A 17,545-nucleotide genomic window follows, 5' to 3' on the forward strand; every position below is an offset into this window, starting at 1 on the left:
GGAGGCTAACTCCAAATCCTGGGCTCTGGGCTTCACTAGATGCAACAAGCGCAAGGAAAGACATTCCAAGCAGAGGGAACAGCAAAGGTGTCGAGCCGTGGTATGTTCAACAAGTAATAGACATAGTCACAATAGACATATGTTTTGAGCTGGTGCTATGCTAAGTACTCTTCGTGTATTATTTAACACCCACCCCGTCCCTCAATAACCCTGTAACCCAGATACAGTCGATCCTCATTTTTTTGCAGATTCTGTTTTTGCAACTTTGCTTATTTGCTAAAATTTATTTGTAACCCCCAAATCAATACTCGCGAGATTTTCGTGGTCATTTGCAGACATGCTCAGAGTGATAAAAATTTGAGTCGGCCAGCTGAGGTCAAACAGCATGTACTCTGCCTTCTCATTTCGGTTCCGACTCATTTAGCTCAGGCTATAAACAAGTGTCCTTCTAACAGCCTTTTTAGTGCCACGTTTTCGCATTTTTGTGCCTTTTATTGATGCTTTTGCTATTTAAAATGACCCCCAAATGTAGTACTGAAGTGCTGTCTATGGATCCCAAGTGCAAGAAGGCTGCGATGTGCCTTATGGAGAAAGCACGTGATAGATAAGCTTTGTTCAGACACTAATTATAACGCTGTCGGCTGGGGTTCAGTGTTAATGAATCAACCACATATATTAAATAATGTGTCTTTAAACAAACCTGCATAAAACAGGGTTATGTGTTGATTGGTTGATGAAAATGTTGTCATCAGAGGCTCGCAGGAACCTAACCTCTAGGAGCGATGGTTCCGGATTCACAGATTCGGTGTTCACGTAGCTACCGCAAATAAGGAAATCAACTGTGTGCAAGCTGTGGGAGGTAAGTAGCAGAGCTGGGGTTTGAACCTAGGCTGGCCTGACACCAGAGCACTTCTCTCCCATGAATGTCGCCTTGTGGTCTAGTGGGATGGCAGGGGGCCTGGCCTGGAAGAAAGGTTTCTTTTTTAGGGCACCCTGGGAGCAGCTCTTCCTCCCCCTGACTGGCCTCCTCTGGGCTCGGGCCTCTCCAGCCTGTACCTGAAGACAGCAGCTCCTTCAGCCTGCCCAGGCTGCGGCCACAGAGCCCCGCCGGGCTGTGGTTTTCCCCCAAGTGGGAGGAACACTGGCTCAGTGTCCTGGGCCGGGTGCCTTTGGTTTCCCTTTGCGGAGCCCCGCCCTGGAAGGAGAGCCACAGAGGAGGTGTGTGTGTGCCTGAGACGGGAGGCAGCTCCGGGCTCCAGCCCAGCCCAGCCCAGCCCAGCCCGTCTGCTGCTGAGGCCGCCTGTTTATTCAGGGGCGGCCTGGCCCATCCTGGGCGAGTCCAAGTGAACCCTGTCTTCCCAGCCCCTGCTCACTGCCTTCTCATAGCGCGGAGCCCACAGCCCTGCTTCTGTCATTTGTGGGGCGGCTTGTTTGTTGTGGGTTTTGGGTGTTTTTTTATTGCAGCATCATGAAGATAATTTAGGAGGCAATTGTAGGAGACGGTGTTTGCTTTCAAAGTGGAATTACAAGCCCTTCAGTATATGTCCTTCTGACCTGAAAAAAGATGTGAAGTTGTGCTTATCCACTACCATCCTTGTCCAAAAGTTATTCTCCTCTCAGGAGGGGGCTAAATTCCTGAGATTAATGACCGACACCCTGGAGTGTCCTTTGAGTAGGTCCTAACTGCAGCCTGAGAACAAGGATGCAGAGAGCACCCACAGGACTCTGAGGAGGGGGCAGTGACCTAGGTCAGGGGGGCTCAGAGGGCCTCGTGGGCCACACCCTGCTGGAGAGCAGCTGAGGGCAGTCTTCCATCCAGAGCAGCTCTGGGGGTGGAGGGCTTGGGGTGCCCCAGCAGAGAGCACAGCCCGAGTGCCAAGCTGAGGGGCCGAGGAAGGAGCCTGGGCTGGGAGTGAGAGGAGCCAGGGGCGGGACCCCACAGGTCACAGGGCTCCCTGACCCATTGTGTATAGAAACTGCAGCTCAAAGACACAGAGCTGTCGGGGCAGCCAAGGCAGCATTTGGACCCTAGCATCTCGGGTGTAGGGCCTCCCTGGTGAGCTCACACACCCAGCACACACGTGTACACACGTGCTGACGACTGGAAGGGCACTCAGCTTAGGACACAGCCCGAGGTGTCCAGTGGTGCTGTGGGGCCCTGGTGTCACAGAGGCCTGGACTCTGCATCTTGTTCTTCTTTTGTCTCTAGGAGGCCGGCATGGTACCTGGCCTGTGGTTTCTGCTCAGTGAATGTTTGAATAAATGAATGAACTGGTTAGCGAATGCATGAATGAATGGACGGTCTTGGGTTTACTCTGGTTACTTAGGGTAAGTTATTTTACAAATCTGAGCCTCCCTTTCTTAGGTGCACAGTCTCTGGGGTTAGCTGTCTGGGTTCGAATCCTGGCTCTTCACTTACTAGCTTTGTGTCCTTGAGTAACTTCTTTGAGCCTCAGTTTCCCCATCTGTAAAATGGGGATAATACCTATCCCATAGAGTTGTTGTAAGGATTAAATGAGTTAATGTCATGTGAAGCACATGGAACAGAGCCTAGTACATAGTAAGTGCTATGTAGGTGTTTGCTATTAATATCTTTAGAATGAAGGTAATAACATCTTGGTATTGTGTGCGTGCTGGGAGCCTGGTACATTGTTTTCCCAAGTGTGTTCCTTGCAACACTTGGACGCTAGGGTCCAAACGCTGCCTTGGCTGCCCTGACAGCTCTGTGTCTTTGAGCTGCAGTTTCTATACACAATGGGTCAGGGAGCCCTGTGACCTGTGGGATCCCGCCCCCGGCTCCTCTCACTCCCAGCCCAGTCCTTGTGTTGTTAGATGTTAGCTGAGAAGGGATCCTGTCCTAAGCCCAAGAGCCTTGAGAAACCCTGGGCTGAAACACAGCTAGACAGGTTTCTCTCCTGCTTATGTGCTCCGACACCTCCAAGGAGGAGTGAAGAATTTCCCCTGCTGATTTGACCACAGAGCCCTTTCTTGCTCTCAGAATGGGATGGGGTCTCCACAAAACACATTTTTGGAAGCAACAAATACTTCTTCCCTCCCTCTCTCCTGGAGCCCTGGCTCACCCTGCTCCTCTCATCCAGTGGCACCCAGGGAAGTGCCAGGGTGCATCTCCCAGGGCTTAGAACTGGGGCGGGAGGCAGCGGCCAAGTCAACAGCAGAAGGATGCCCAGCCCCCCACTCTAACCCAGTCAGCCAGGCAGGCGGGCTGTCACCACACCCTCGAGGGCAGGACACTCCCCGGGAGGTATCGCAGAGATGCAAGGGGGCGGATGGCAGAGGACTGGTATGGGCTGCGATGGGTTAAAATAATGCCAAGGAGGACAGTGGATGCCTCCCCAAGGCTGATGGAGAGGAGCGTAAGGTCCTTACTTGCTCACAGTCTTTTATCATCCTTATTGATTAGTTTCTGCTGCTTTCCGGACAATTCCAGCTGCTGTCAATAGGCTGGTTATGCACTAAGAGGGGGAGCAGGGAGTCCTGGGCATGGGCCAGCAGATCCGGGTGTGGCTCCTGCTCTGCCACCCTGGCCATGTCACTTAGCCCTCCTGACGCTTGGTTTCCTCATCTGTAATAAGGCTGCAGTAACATCTATTCCACCAGATGGTTGGATTAAAATAAATGAGAAGAAATGAGGTGACTGGCACATAGTAGCCCTTCAGTCATCGGTAGCTGTTATGAGTAAGCTGCAGGGAGATGATCTCTCTTTGGTGTCAGGGCCCCTGTCCAAGGCTCCCATCAGGCAGAGACACCCCTCTTCAGGGCTCAGATCTGATACGTTCTGGGAAGAGGGCAGATGGATCTTGAAAAAGGACCTTTCTCATATCCTTCTTTCCTTTCAAATGCCCATCTCAGGAACTTCAGAAGAGGCTCCCGCTAATTCACAGCCAGTCAGGCCCTCAGCTCCCCATGGTGTGTGTGTGAGTGGTCCTCGGTCCCGTTCAGGGCTACACATGTTCCCCAGGTGCCTGCCTTGTGCCAGACATGTTAGAAGCTGGAGTCAAAGACGCCAAGGACATGGGCCCTGCCCTCAGAATTGCAGTACAGAAGGGGCCTGACAGGAGGCCAATCCAGGCAATATGGTGTGTTCCTCACAGTAGCAGAACTTGTGTTTGAAGCATGGAGATCATGAAGCCAAGGAGTAATTTATTCTCACTGGAGGAAACAGGGAAGGCATACCTGAGCAGGGTTTTGAGGGATGAATAGGAGTTTGCCTAGTGGATAGAGGAGGCAAAATGTTTGATACTAAAATAGCATCCCCAGTCTACTCCCAACCGCCTCCCCTTTCTGAGGTTGGTGTGGCTCCTTCTGCCACTAGCAAGCTTTGTGACTTGTGGGTAAGTCATTTCCTCTCTCCAGGCTTCAGTTTCCCATTCATAAAGTGGGATCCCTTCCAGCTTGAATGCACTGTGACTTCATGTCTGTGTAGGCCTAGATGATAATACTTTCCAAAAAGTCCTCATATTTGCAAAACACTTTTCAAAAGTCTTTGACATTTTCTCTTTTATTGCACATTCCAGGCTTACAGAGTTGGTTGTGTTCTCTCCATTTGACTGAAGAGGAAACTGAGGCTTGGTGAGGTGAAGTGACTTGCCCTTTGCCACTAAATGGCAGAGCCAGGGCTCAAATCCAGGTCTCTGACCCTAAGTTTGGGGTTCTCCCCACTGTTCCACACAATCTCTCATGCACCCCACAGCCTCAAATCCCTCGGCAGGTTGCACATAAATGATCCTGGATGATGACTCACCTTGCCCAGATCCAGTGTCAGACGTTACTGCTGACAGACGGGGAGGAGGAAAAGCCGAGAGCCTTGTGTGCAGAGGACGCCAGGCCCCTGTCCTGAAGAAACCACTTAAGAGAAGGAGGCCAGCAGGGGCCCTGTGGAGGCAGGAGGCAGGACCTTGAGGATGGTCAAGTGAAAGCTGTTTCAGCCAGAGAGCAGGATGAAGTCCAGGGCAGCAAGTGGGGCACAGCTCCCCTTTCTTGAAGCAAAAATTGGTTCCTAAATCCAGGGGGAAGAGAGACCCCTGCTATCCCTTTACCCTGCTCTGGTTTCCTTGACAGCACCTGTCATGTGTATCATTCATTCAATGATTTGATCATCGTCTGACTTCCCCCACTAGAATGTAAGTGCCGTGAGAACTGACACTTGATTGATCACAGCTGTATGTCCAACACCTCGCACAGGGTCTTGTGCATAGACGATCTTAATTATATATGGGTGAATGAGTGAATGAACACGTGATGCCCTCACCTGTGATCACTCCAAGTCCCACTGCAGTCAGCAAGCCTTTGGCAAAGTATTCCCAAACTTTGCTGCACTGCAATCACCTCGGGATCTTTAAAAACCGCTAACGCTTGGCTCTCACCCCGGACAGTTGGATTCAGTTCCATGGGGTGCGACCTGGGCATTGACGTTTTTTAAGGTCTCCGAGTGAGTCTAGCGTGCAGAGCAGTTTGGGATCCACTGCTTTACCGTCCACTCCTAATAATCAGGCGGGCTGCCTGGTCTGGGAGGACAAGGGGAGGCGGGGGCGGCGTTTGTAGCAGAGGAGAGTTGTTTATGCTCTCGTGGGTTTGCAGTCACCTGACATGACCAACCAAGAGTTAAGGAAAGGGAAGTTTTTCCTCCTGTCCTTGCCCAATCCAAGTCAAAAGAAGACCTTGTTCGACTTCCTCCTGCCCTGCCACCTCCTCCTCTTAGAGGATTGAATGAGTCAGAGGAAACGCAGGTTGTCTCACCATTTTCCCCTCTTGTTGGGTTTGCATGAGTAAGAAAACCCATTGTTCATGTGTACACAGGTTGACAAAAATAGAGCTTGGCCTCTCTGGATATTGAGCCAGTAAGACCTGGTCCTGCCCCATCTGCACAGCGTCCAGCCAGACATTACGAGGGAACCCAGCCCCAGGCCAGACTGCAGAAGGCATCCTCCCCAAAGGACAGTCACCCACACCGAGGTGTTTGCCAGTGGAAAGGGGCCCATGTTTCCAGGGCGCCCACTTGGGTCCAAGATCTGGTCCTGGGCTAGCCCAGGGTTATAAATGGGACAGGACCTTAGCGCTGTGCTGTCCAACCCACAGCTCTCCAGAGGAGGGAATGGTCACAGATGCCCTCCTCTTCCCAGGCCCAGTGCAGGCCTCTGGACAAGCTCTGCTGGTGTGGAAGGGCTCTGGATTCAAGCGTTGCTTCCATTTCCTCTAAGTGGGAGATGGGGAACGACTTTCCGTCGGGGTCAGGAGGCCTCTGCAATCCCAGGGCCGTGCCTACTTGCTTATACCTGCTTCCCTGTCTCTGGCCACTGCTGCATCATCAAAGGTTGAGTTTGTCCCCTGGGATGGAAAGCTGAGACTTGACGGTCAGGGCTGATGCTTTCTGACTGTGGAGTTGAGGGATCGCTAAAGAGGAGGTGAGAGAAGACAAGCGTTTGTGGCAGAGTCTGAGCCGGCCGCGTGGAGGGCTTTTCCACACAAAGAACAGTAGCCGGTGATACTGTTTGGGCAGAAATTGTGTCCAGTGTGTGACCAGGTTTGACGGACGTTGACAGTCCTGGTTAATGACTGATGTCCGTCTTGGAGAGCACTGGACAGAGAGCTGTGAGACCTGGCTCTAATCCTGGTTCTGCCACTAACTGACTGTGCACCTGTGAGGAGAGAGGCCATTTACCACCTCTGGGCTTGTTTCCCTGTTTGGGAAATGAGTAATTATACTAGATCAGTGATTTGAAACACCTCTAAAACCACGGAATCCTTTGTTCACCTGAAATCTCATGTGCAAGTCTGCATGTAAAACAGACAGAAATGGAGCTATTCTATTGCTTGCCCGGAGCACCCCCTCCCTTTTGCAGGGTCTTCTCGGAAGCCTGAAGGTTCCGAGGAACCCAGTTTGAGAACCACTGGACATGATGCTCTTTTTCTTTTTTTCTAGCTCTGATAATATTTGTGTAGCTGTTCTTTGTTTGTTCACTTGGCTAATGTTCATTGGCATCGGTTGCTTGGCTAACATTAACACTGGGCAATCTTCAGAGAGCTCTTTTCTTGTTATGTTACCGTATATGCTTAGCCAGTCCTTCCATATGGCCCCCAACATGCACAAAACATTGCCTCTTTACACCATTTGATGTTGAGCAAACTCCTGCATGGTGAGAGCAGAAGGAAAGTGGACATAGGGAGACAGCTGTAGTACAAAGAGAACTTGCTGTTCTCTTCCCTCACCTCAGCCACCCAAATGACCACATGTCTTCTGCCCCCATCAGTTTCTAGAGAACAGTAACTCCTGCTCGTTGACATTCTCTCTGCTCCTCTGTGGCTTTGGCATTCAATGCCATGGGAGTTTTCTCATATCAACAATGGCAGAATCAGTTTCACGACACAAAAGAATTAATCAGAGTGACTCACCATCTGAAAATTATTCTTGGATACATTCCCTGGGAGAGGTTTCTGTTTTTATTGAGATTGTTCTTTCTCCTGAAAAGGGAAGTCAGACCCCTTAGGAGACTCACAGCGCTGGGCAAGCACTGGCAAGGAGTCGGCTCCCCGACACTCCCATCCCCTGCCTGTCCTACCCCATCAGCAAAGCATCCCACTCAGAGCAGGAAGAGGGCCCTGCACTGGCAGTCAGGAGCCTGAGTTTCAGTCCCTGCGCATCTGACAGCTCACTGTGTGGCTTCGGACAAATTCCTAGCATTCTCTGAGTCTCGGTCTTCTCATCCATAAAGTGGGGGAAGAGTACGTTAGATACTTATCCAGAGAGTCTTCCCAGCTTAAAATGGTTTGATTCTATGATCTAAAACACAGCTATGCTAAGGGACCAGGGGAGCCAGGAGCCTCATAGGTGGGGCTGTGCTCAGGAGGCGGGGCTGTATTTCCTAATGCCTCTCTTCCAGCCCCTATTTCAACAGAGGACACCGAGTCCCCTGAGAGCCCTAGCCTAGGCTAGAGCCCTCAGTTCCCACAGTCCATCTCAGACACAGTCAGCCCCCTCAGACTATCACTGCTTCCCGGAACCCTCTGGAAGATGTCAGGGCCTCTCCCAAAAGTCGGTGTCCTAAATTCTCCCATCAGCTGCTTCAGGTTCTAATCCTCACCTCAGTTCTTCCCGCCTCCTGCCGTGTGGTAATTGAGAATGGCTACTGTTTACTGAGTACCTGCTGTGTGCCAGGCCCTGCTCTAAGTATTTTATGGGTCCTGGTTATTTTAATCCTCACAATAATCCTAAAATACATACTACTATTATCTCCAATTTACATATGAGAAAATTGAGACACTGGGAATTAAACTTGCCTGGGGTCATCCGGCTACAAGGTGTGAAGCCAAGATATGACTCCCAGCTGTGGAGTTTATGCTCCTAATCACTGAGTCAGCCTGGCGCTTGTTCATGCCGCTCGTAATAACTAGGAGCCACTATTTATTGAGTGCCTGCAGCGTGGGAGGCATTGTACCGGACACTTGTGTTGTCATTTCATTTAAATCTCATAACTGGAAGAGGAAAGGTCTTATTTCCATTTTATAGAGGTGGACACTGAGGCTCTGAAATATTAAATGACTTCATGCCCCATGGTAAGTTGTAGAACTGGGAAGGCTTCCAACCCTGGAGTGGTCAATGTTAGCATCTCGTGACATGCTGCTTTTCAGGACAAATACCTGGAGATGCTCCCCATACCACCCCCTCTGGGAAAAATAAAGAGGTACCACCAGCACCACCCCCTCCTTAGAGCTCTTGAAAATGTGCATCAGGCTACCCCTGGGGGGCGCAGGGAGGGGACTTGACAGGTCTGACTTTCTCCACTGACCTTCGCTGGGAGAAAGCCAGGAGCCAGAGAAGCAATGATCACGTTAGGTTTCTGCTTCTCTTTAACAGTTCCGCGTGATTTTGTCATATGACCTGCTTTCTGGAGCCCCATAGCCCTTAGGGGCAATATGAGACTTGGAAGGAAAGAAGGGAAACTGAGATAGAACTCCTGGACTCAGCCACACCCTAAAACCTCATGGGAGGCGGCTGAGCTAAGGTCTCAGGGTGGAGCTGGGAAGGCAGAGCAGGCCCAGGGTGTGGGGGCTCATTGACATACCACACCTTTGATGAGTGCCTAAAATTAAGTGTACCCACTGTGCCAGGGTGCACAACCCATGAGGTAGGCTGTGCCATTCCCATTTTACAGATGAAGACACTGAGTCGCAGAGAGGTTACATAATTTGTCCCAGAATTCACAGCTGGCAAATAGGGTTCAAACCCAGGTCTGTGTAATTCCAAAGCCAGTGCTCCTGTGTGTTAGGGACCGTGGGAGTGGACACAAACAAGGGTGAGAAATAGTCTGTGGCCTCTGCACATAGATCTCTGAACTGCAAGGCATAAGCAGAGAGGAGAGGGTGGGGGCGGTGGAGTGTCCACCTCACCGCCACTGCCCTAGCCTCCCCTCACATGCAGCCCTTGCCAGATCACCCTGTCCATTTTGGAGATGCTGTCCATTTTGGAGAGTCCCCAGCAGATCTAGGACCCCCAGTGGGATGCTCTGCCTCAGAGACAGGCCCTGGTAAGGAGAGGGGCAGCTGGGAATGTATTGGCGGAAGAGAGATTGGGGAAAAGGAAGTTGAGAGCAAAGAGCCAAAGAGAAGGGGGCAGAAAAGCTGAAAAGCTGCGTGTGTGTGTGGGTTGGTGTGAGACGAAGGCACCCAGCTGCCCATGGGCCTTGCCCATCCCAAAGTGCCACCTTCTTGGTCAGTGAGGACTCAGGGAAGGCAAAGGTGGCTTCGTGTCGGCCTGAGCCAGACAGTTAGGAAGATAAATCTGATTCCCCACACGCCCCAGTTACACAATGCAACATCAAGTCAAAGAGAAACCACATCTGCAATATTTGCTGCTTTACATTTTTGCCTTCTTTTATTCTGGAGCATAGTAAAGAGTTAGGGGGGCACATATTTTACTTACATTTACTAGGATTTAACAGAAGGGCTCTTTCCCTTTTTGTTTTGTTTTTTAGGGTGGGTTCAGGATGAGAATCGCTTTAGGAGCCACCAGACTCAGGCTTGTGGTGGTGGTGGTGGTGGTGAACGAGGGGGTTAGGGGGTTGGCGGGTCTTCGGGTCCGCAAATGTGAGGCTGGAAGCGCTGGCCGGAATCTCGCAGTGCGGTGACCGCAAACAGTGAGACTGGCCTGGAACGGGCAGCAGCGGCGACAGCGCCCGCCAGCCCGGCGCGTGAACTTACAAACTCCGTCCCGGAACCCCCGGCGGCAGTAACCTCGCGGCGCGGGCTCTGGCGGGCCCCGGCGAGCTCCACCTCCCGAGGCGCCGCGGGGGTCGCCCGGGCCCGCCCCGCGGCCGCGCGCCCATTGGTCGGCGCCGCCCAGCCACCTGCCCCTACCTTAGGGGGCGGGGTTACCTGGGCCCCGCCCCCCGCGGCTCGGGTTCCCAGGCCGCGCTTCCTCCTCCTCCGGCCCCGCCCCCGGCGCGAGGCCCCGCCCCCTGGGTCCGCGAGCCGGGGCACCTCGTGATGTCACAGCGCCTTTGATACAAAGAGCCCTTCGGCCCACGCGGGTCTCCCGGCAACGGGCGCGGGTGGGGGTGGGGCCGGCACTTTCCACGGGTGCCGACCCGTGCGAGCGGCCGCGGCGCGGCGGGGCTGTCCCGTGCTCTCCGCCGCCTGGCTGCCCGCCCGCTTCTCGCCCCTCCGCAGCGCACCGACCCGCGGCCAGACGGGGGATGCGCACCCCGCCCGCCCCCGGGGGCCAGGTAAGCTGGGGCCGGGGGACTCGGGCTCGCGGGGCTCCGGCGACGCGCACCGCGGCCCCGGGGCCGGGGAAGTGGCCGGAGTGCGGAACTTCGTCCGCAGGCCGGGCGCCTGCTCCCGCCCCCGGAGCGTCCGCCCTCTCGGCCGTGGCCTGGGAGGTCAGGTTACCTGCGTCCCGGGTCGCTCGGCCACGGAGGAGAAGCCGCTGCCTCTGGTGCCCCCCTCCGGGCCCTCTGCCTGCGCCCTGGTGCGAGGGTGGGCAGCACTAGCCCCGGCGCGCGAGGAGGGGTGGCCCCCTGTCTTCGGCGCGGTTTTAAAAAAGTGTTTTAGGGGCACCTAGTGGGCTGGGAAAGGGGCTCGTTTGCCCGGACGCCTCCCTTGGGACACCCCCCGCCCCAGCTCCCCACATCCGCTCCCAGGGCACCTGCCCCTCCCGGACTGGTGTTGCCCCAGCTCCCCAGCCCTTGGCCCCGCCGAGTCCCGAGTTCCGAGTCCCGAAGGGGGCTGTGCGCGAGCGAAGTTTTTCCGCAGCTCTTGGTGGCTGCACCGAGCCTGTTCCCGGGCTTCCCTCGTCTCTCCCACGGGCTCTGCCGGCAAGAGGGAGGGCCAGCCTAGCGTAGGGTTTGGGCACAGAGCCCTGCCCCTTCCCAGCCGAGATCTGCCGAGGCGGGAGGTGTGCGCGGACTCCCCGCCCTTCACCCTCCGGGTCCCAAGAGCCGGCGGGTCCGCCGCGGTGGTAGCTGCTGCTGTTATAGCCGCTTCTCTGCGGGCGACAAGCGTCTCCGAGGTCTTGGCGGAGCGGCCTCTGGAGAACCGTGTCTGCTATGGGAACCCGGTCCCTACTCAGCCCGGGACTTTATTCCTTGTCATGCCTGCACACCCTCCAGCGTACGTCTTGCCCCATTTCCCCTTCTTCCTAGCCCTGCTCGCGCACAGATGGCTGGATGTGACACATCAGTTGGCCCTGAAGGACATGCCAGTTCCTTGACTAACTTATTTATAGGCCTCTTCCTCAGAGGTGTGCGAGAGGGCTGGGTTTCTGCATTCAGGGTACACTTGGCCTGGCAAACCCCAGGGTTGGTTCCTGGTGACCCAACAAACTCTGGCCTCCCTTCCCGGAGGCAGGTGCTAATCGCTTGGGCTCCTGGGAAGGGGGCAGGCAGGCACATCCCCCCGGGGCATCTCCAGATCCTTCCCATTCTGAAATGTGGATACAGTAAGTGCTAGGTTAGGGAAAAAGGAATCTCAAAGGGGGCAGGGTTAGCAACTGTGTGCGTATCAGATCTGTGCAGCAGGCATGTCTGCCTCTCTCCCTGCCTCCCTGTAACTGTCTACCTAGCCTTGGTGGAGTCCTTGAGTCACTGCCGTTGACTAGGGTCTTGCCACCTGCGCGGCACCAGACAGACTGGCCCCAAAACCTTATCCTACTGAGCTGGCATTCATGAAGTGCTGATTATGTGCCCAGGGACTATTATACATGGATACTCTCCTGCTCTCGAGGTGTTTGCAGGCTGTGGGGAGTCTGAAAGCCTGGGTCAGATTACTCCCTTCCTGACTTCTGGGTTGTCTCTGAGCTCCCTGTGACTTCACTGAGGCAGGTGGGGCTTGGAGGATGAGAAGCCAGTGAAGAACTTGGGACTTGAGTAGCAGGCAGCACAGCTTGGGCACATGCCTACTGAGGAACAGCTTGGTAATATGGGGGACCCTGGGCTTTGGTGGAGGGGGTGGGGTGAATGACTAAGGCCAGCATGAGAGCGTGTGCCTGAGGGAAGCGACTAGCCAGGCCGGGTAAGCAGGCTGGGAGGTGTGACCTTTGCCCCAAGGAAGACCAGTAGGAGAGACTGCCTGGAGCCTGCTCACAGAAAGGACACTTGGTCAAGTGAGGAAGAAAAGAAGAAATGAGGCCTGAGCAGCCTGCACTAGGGAGGCTCTGGGCTGCAGCTTGAGAACTTCCAGGTGGATATCCCACTGGCCCCCACTCCCCTCCTTCTTTGTGTCTCCACAGAGCATTTGTGGCCCCCACCCCTGCTTAAGTGCGCTGGCCCTTTCATGGCCTCCTAGCTCCCTTCTTGGTGGGACCAGCTGCCCCCACGCCCAGGGCTTTCTCTTCAGCTGTTCACCTGGGGCCCTCACAGCTCTCACCTTCCTGTGCCTGCCATCCCACCCCCCAGGTAGCTAGAAACTTCCTTTCCTAGAGCTGCAGTCCCTCCTTGGAGGCTGCCTGTCATACTAAGGGATGTTTTATACCTGAGCCTGCTTTGAGGGGCTTCACAGTTTCACTTCACTTTATAAATTTTAGGTGTGGGTCGGGAGGAAGTGGAAGGGGTGGGAGAGGCTCCCAATAAAATAGCAGGTGAGCAGTTCCGGAAGGCAGGCAGCTCAGAGACTTGGGAGGGGACAGCCTGGGCAGAGGCTCTGTCCCCTGGCTCAGGGCTCATTGCCTTTTGAAAAGGAAGCCTCTTTATCTGGTCTGCCTGCTGCCTGGTGTTGGCAGTGGGCACAGTGACTTGGCCTTGCCCAGCGTGCAGGATCCCTGGGGTTGGACTCTGTTTTCCTCTGCATCCCCTCGGCTGGCTCTTGACTCAGTAACTGGGCATTGATGTCATCAAATCATCGGCCTCTCGAATGAGGACCATTCAGGTCTTCATTTTGCCTGGTCTCCCAGTTGGATTAATGGGTGGTCCTGCCCAACAGCCTACTGGGCAGGTGAGACGGGCGTGTTGATTTGGCAGGCCCACCTTGTGTCTTACTGGACATTGTGTGGTCTGCTCTCCTGGATGTGGCATGGCAGTCTCCTCCATCAGATGGCATTCCAGGGCACAGACCCTTCCTCATTTCTGTTTGCCCAGCCCCCACCCAGCACGTTGCCCGGCACAGGGCAAGTGCTGGCCGAATTCATTCATTCAACAAATATTTGAGGGTCTAATTTGTGCTAGAATCTGTGCTGGGCACTGGAGATACAGCAGTGAACACAGCAGACAACAGTCCCTGCCTTCGTGGAGCTCGAGGGATGGCAGAGGGGCAGGCGAACAGCATGTGAGGTGACCAGATAGAAAGCAAGGGTTCAGGAGTGCTGGGCGAGGTGTCACGTTTTTAAATAGAGTGGGCAGGGAATTCCTCGCCTTCTCAAGGTGGCGTCTTGACAACAGAAGTACAAGCAGAGGGAACAGCAGCTGCAAAGGCCCTGAGGCGGGACCGTAGCTGGCGAGGTGTGTCCACGGAACTGCAGGGAGGCTGCTGTGATTGGAGCGTAAGCCAGGTGAAAGGGCAAGGGGCACAAGCTCAGAGAGATGGGGGGTGTCTGATGCTGCCAAGCGACAGCCCAGGAGGAGAACAGGAAGAGACTAACAGTACAGTTGAGACTAGAAGTCCACGAGCACAAATGCATGTCATTGCTCTGCACTCTTCAGACCTTTGCTGTTGAGGGGTTTGGAGAGAGGTGCTGTGTGTGGCCATTGCTGCTGTGGACTTTCCTGCCCTCAACCCCGGTCCGATAAGCCTGTCTCCGTGAATGTGGAAACAGTTTTGCCAGACTGTGTTGTTTCCACCCACAAATTGATACCAGCGAAAACTGCCCAGGTGCTGTGCACAGAGCTGTGTCTAAGGCAGAGCACGGGGGGCTACTCCCTGTTCCCAGGGTCAGTGCTGTCAGGGGTGTGACAATCCAGCGCTCCAGACCCACAAAGTAGCCGGCAGCCCCTGCTTGGCTGCGCTGGCCGGCCCCTCCCAGGGCTCCCTCACGCCCTTCTCTGCTCCCTCTGCCCGTGGGCAGTTGGCAGCACCATCCTGTGCCCTGGTCTCCTAAGGAGCCCAGCAGAAGCACTCACACACCTGGGCAGCAGTGCTGGGTCTGATCTCTGTCTAGCCTAGGCCTCCAAAGTGTGTGTGTGTGTGTGTGTGTGTGTGTGCGCGCGTGTGTGTGTGTAGAGGAAGGAGAAAGTAGGCAACCAGAAACATGTGTATCTGAGGAGGCGGCTGCGGTGGTCCAGAGCTGTGGGGTCCGGGTGAACTCTACCCCCAGCTCCGTCTGACAGGCCGGCTAGTAACACCGACATTTCTAACCTCGCTTCTTCTTGACTTCCTGCAAGAAAAGGGAAGTTTTCTGACCATTGGGCATATTTTTAATTGATTCAACCTGCTTCATTTTCCCAGACAAGTGGGTTCTTTCCCAACAATGTAAACATGATTCAAATGAAAACAAAACCCTGTAGCAGTTATTGTTAATGTCTGTGGCTCTGCTCATGGAGTCTTTCTCTTTTAAGGCATCAGAAAGAGGAAGGCCTGAATAGAACTCGAGTGTGGGAGAGGGGGTGGGAGCTCTGTCACTCCTGAGTCATCTCCTGTCACCGTCCGCCCCTGCGCACTGCAAGCCTAATATCATAAAGAGGGAACCCACGTTTCAAGAGCCGGTGCTGCCTGCAGTGGACCTGGGATGGAGAGCTGAGAGGATCTGTCTCCCTTTAGGATAGGAGAGAGAGTAGGAGGAAGCTTCTCCTTCCTGCTCACTGGTTTTCCTGGGAGAAATACCCACCTCAAGACCCAGGCGCCTTCGTCTCATGCTCAGTCACCCAATGCCTATATTCTTAAAGTAGAAAAAAAGGTTTGGAGCCAGAAAACACGTGGTTCTAGATCCTGGCTTTGCTGCTTGCTAGCTCTGAGACTTTGGGCAAGCTCCCTCACCTTTCCACCTTTCTGAGCCTCAGTTTCCCCATCTGTAGAATGGGATTGATAATGGTATCTACCTCGTAGGGTGATGGTGAGGATAAAATGAGCTGCTTTGACTCAAAATAACTGGAGTGGGTTCTGACCTGTGCTCAGTGGGCTCCTGATGGTTAGGTAGCCAGAGAGGCAGGACAATGGAGCCTGGACTGTCCAAGAGCCTGGACTCCAGAGTTGGGCTGTCTGGGTTCAAATCCTGGCTCTGCCAGTTGCTATTTGTAGAATCTTAGGCAAATTATTTAACCTCTCTGTGCCTCAGTTTCCTCACCTGTAAAACAAGGGTGGTGCTAGTACCTTCCTCATAAGGTTGTTATATGGATCGAATATGTAAGTATGTGAAAAGCACTTAAAACAGTGCCTGGCATATGAGTGAGCTGATATTTTTAGTTCCCACAAGCTTCTACTGGCTTGATTCTTGTGACTGATAACCTTAGAACCTAACAGAATTTCTTGCAGAGAGGATGTCCGCTCTGAAACAGGAAGGTGGCAGGGGGAAAAACCCCACTACCTGAGGGCCTCTACAGGAGGAGCCAAGCTCTACTTCCTCGGCGTCCGTGTTTTTGCATAAACTAACAGCCTCTGCAGATGCCGAGTCTGCGGCCCGAGTGACTGGCGCCCACATGGCAATCTGTGAATGAGATGCAAAGCACATTCTGAGGTGACAGCCGTCTCCCCTGGGCTTGGTGTGGGGCTGCACCTGGTCCTTCCTCCCAGAGGCTGTCCGCTCTGCTGGGCCGTGGTCCATCTACGAAGGAGAGGGGGGAGGGGGGCTGCGAGCTCTGCCCACCCACCCTTCACCTCCAGCTCGGGCCTGCCTGTCCATCCACCTCCGCCCAGCCGGAAAAGCCAGCTTGGAGCCGTGCTGCCCGTCTGCCACTGCCAGCCCCCAGTATCTGCCTTATGAAAGAGCCGTGGCTCTGGCGGGCTGCAGGCCCCAGGAGATCTGGAGGAGAGCCAGACAGAAAGGTGTGGACTGTGCAGCCGCTTGGCCACACTGGGTGACTGCCCTTGGTCATTTTCCAAGGAGCAAACCTACCTGTTTGTCTAGCCTGGCTGGTCAGGTGGGTGGTAGTCAGGACAGCCCCTGCCTGACAATGTGAAATAACGTTGAATCGATGGCCTCCCAGGAAACAAGGGTTCTTGTTGACGAGGCACGTCTGGCCAGCACATTTTGTGTGATTATCTGCAAGATTGCATCAGTTATTGGCAAAGGAGAATCTCGCAGCAGCATGTGTGTGTGTGTTTGCCCACGTGCATGCATGGAGTTGTCACCCCTGAGTGCACACACGCAGTCTAAGGAACTGACTGAGTCCCCACTCCCCATTATACTGTGTTGTATAGATTCTAAGACGCATTCTTTTGTTTCGCATTTTAACATCTCAGATTGGTATGTGTTATACATTCACTGGTGTGTTATAATTTAATTGACAGTGCTGTTTCTTGGTGTACTCGAAATAACAGTGCATCTTAAAATCAAAGGCATGTTGGATGTAATGAAACACAGAAACTAGGTAACCTCTAGGGAACTTACATAATTTGCCCAGTTTCTTCAAGGTAGAGGGTAGAACCACCTTGTAGTGGTGGGAGGATTTATGAGGGGACATTATGATGTGGTTCAAGGAAACGAGCCTGGACACTGGGCAGACCTGGGCTCAGATTCCAGCTTTATAGCTCACCAGCTGTGTGACCTTGGGAAAGTAGAGCAACCTCTCTGAGTCTCAGGTTCTTCCTCCACCAAATGCTGCTCATGGCTCCACAGGCATCATGATTGTGTGCAAGGCCCTTTTCCCTGTTTCTTGCTGGGCGTCATCTAAGGTCACACTGCCCCATTCCACCTGGGTTAAGAGGGGCAGTGAAGGCAGGGAGTGGTCACTGGCCTTCCCAAGGTAACCGAGGGAAACTGGTGTTATGTACCAGGGCTGTTTGACTCAGTTTATAATCCTTGAACATCATCTTTTCCTTCCTTTCCTCCTCCTCCCACTTTGCCTGAGTTTTCATTTTCACATGTGTTTCCTTTTAGCAATTTTCTTTCAAATCTCTCTCCTCTTCCTTTCTATAAAATCTTCCCACATGTAGCCTCTTTGAAGCT

At 53.8% G+C, this 17,545-nt stretch overlaps 1 protein-coding gene across 2 annotated transcripts in view; it reads left to right on the forward strand.

Moving 5' to 3' along the window:
* RAB11FIP4 (RAB11 family interacting protein 4) overlaps nt 1-17,545 on the forward strand; it is a 79,611-nt gene that overhangs the window by 28,383 nt on the left and 33,683 nt on the right. The window contains exon 1 of one of the 2 annotated variants that reach the window (XM_014796391.2): nt 10,556-10,739. The exons of the other annotated variant lie outside the window; for it this stretch is intronic. Within the exon in view, the coding sequence (XP_014651877.1) occupies nt 10,710-10,739 (30 nt within the window). The 5' untranslated portion in view covers nt 10,556-10,709. Of the gene's footprint in view, nt 1-10,555; nt 10,740-17,545 lie in introns of those variants that run through there. 2 annotated transcript variants of the gene reach the window in all.

This window comes from Ceratotherium simum, chromosome 16, assembly GCF_057802395.1.
Source record: "Ceratotherium simum simum isolate JZ-2026a chromosome 16, ASM5780239v1, whole genome shotgun sequence".
Lineage (NCBI taxonomy): Eukaryota > Metazoa > Chordata > Mammalia > Perissodactyla > Rhinocerotidae > Ceratotherium > Ceratotherium simum.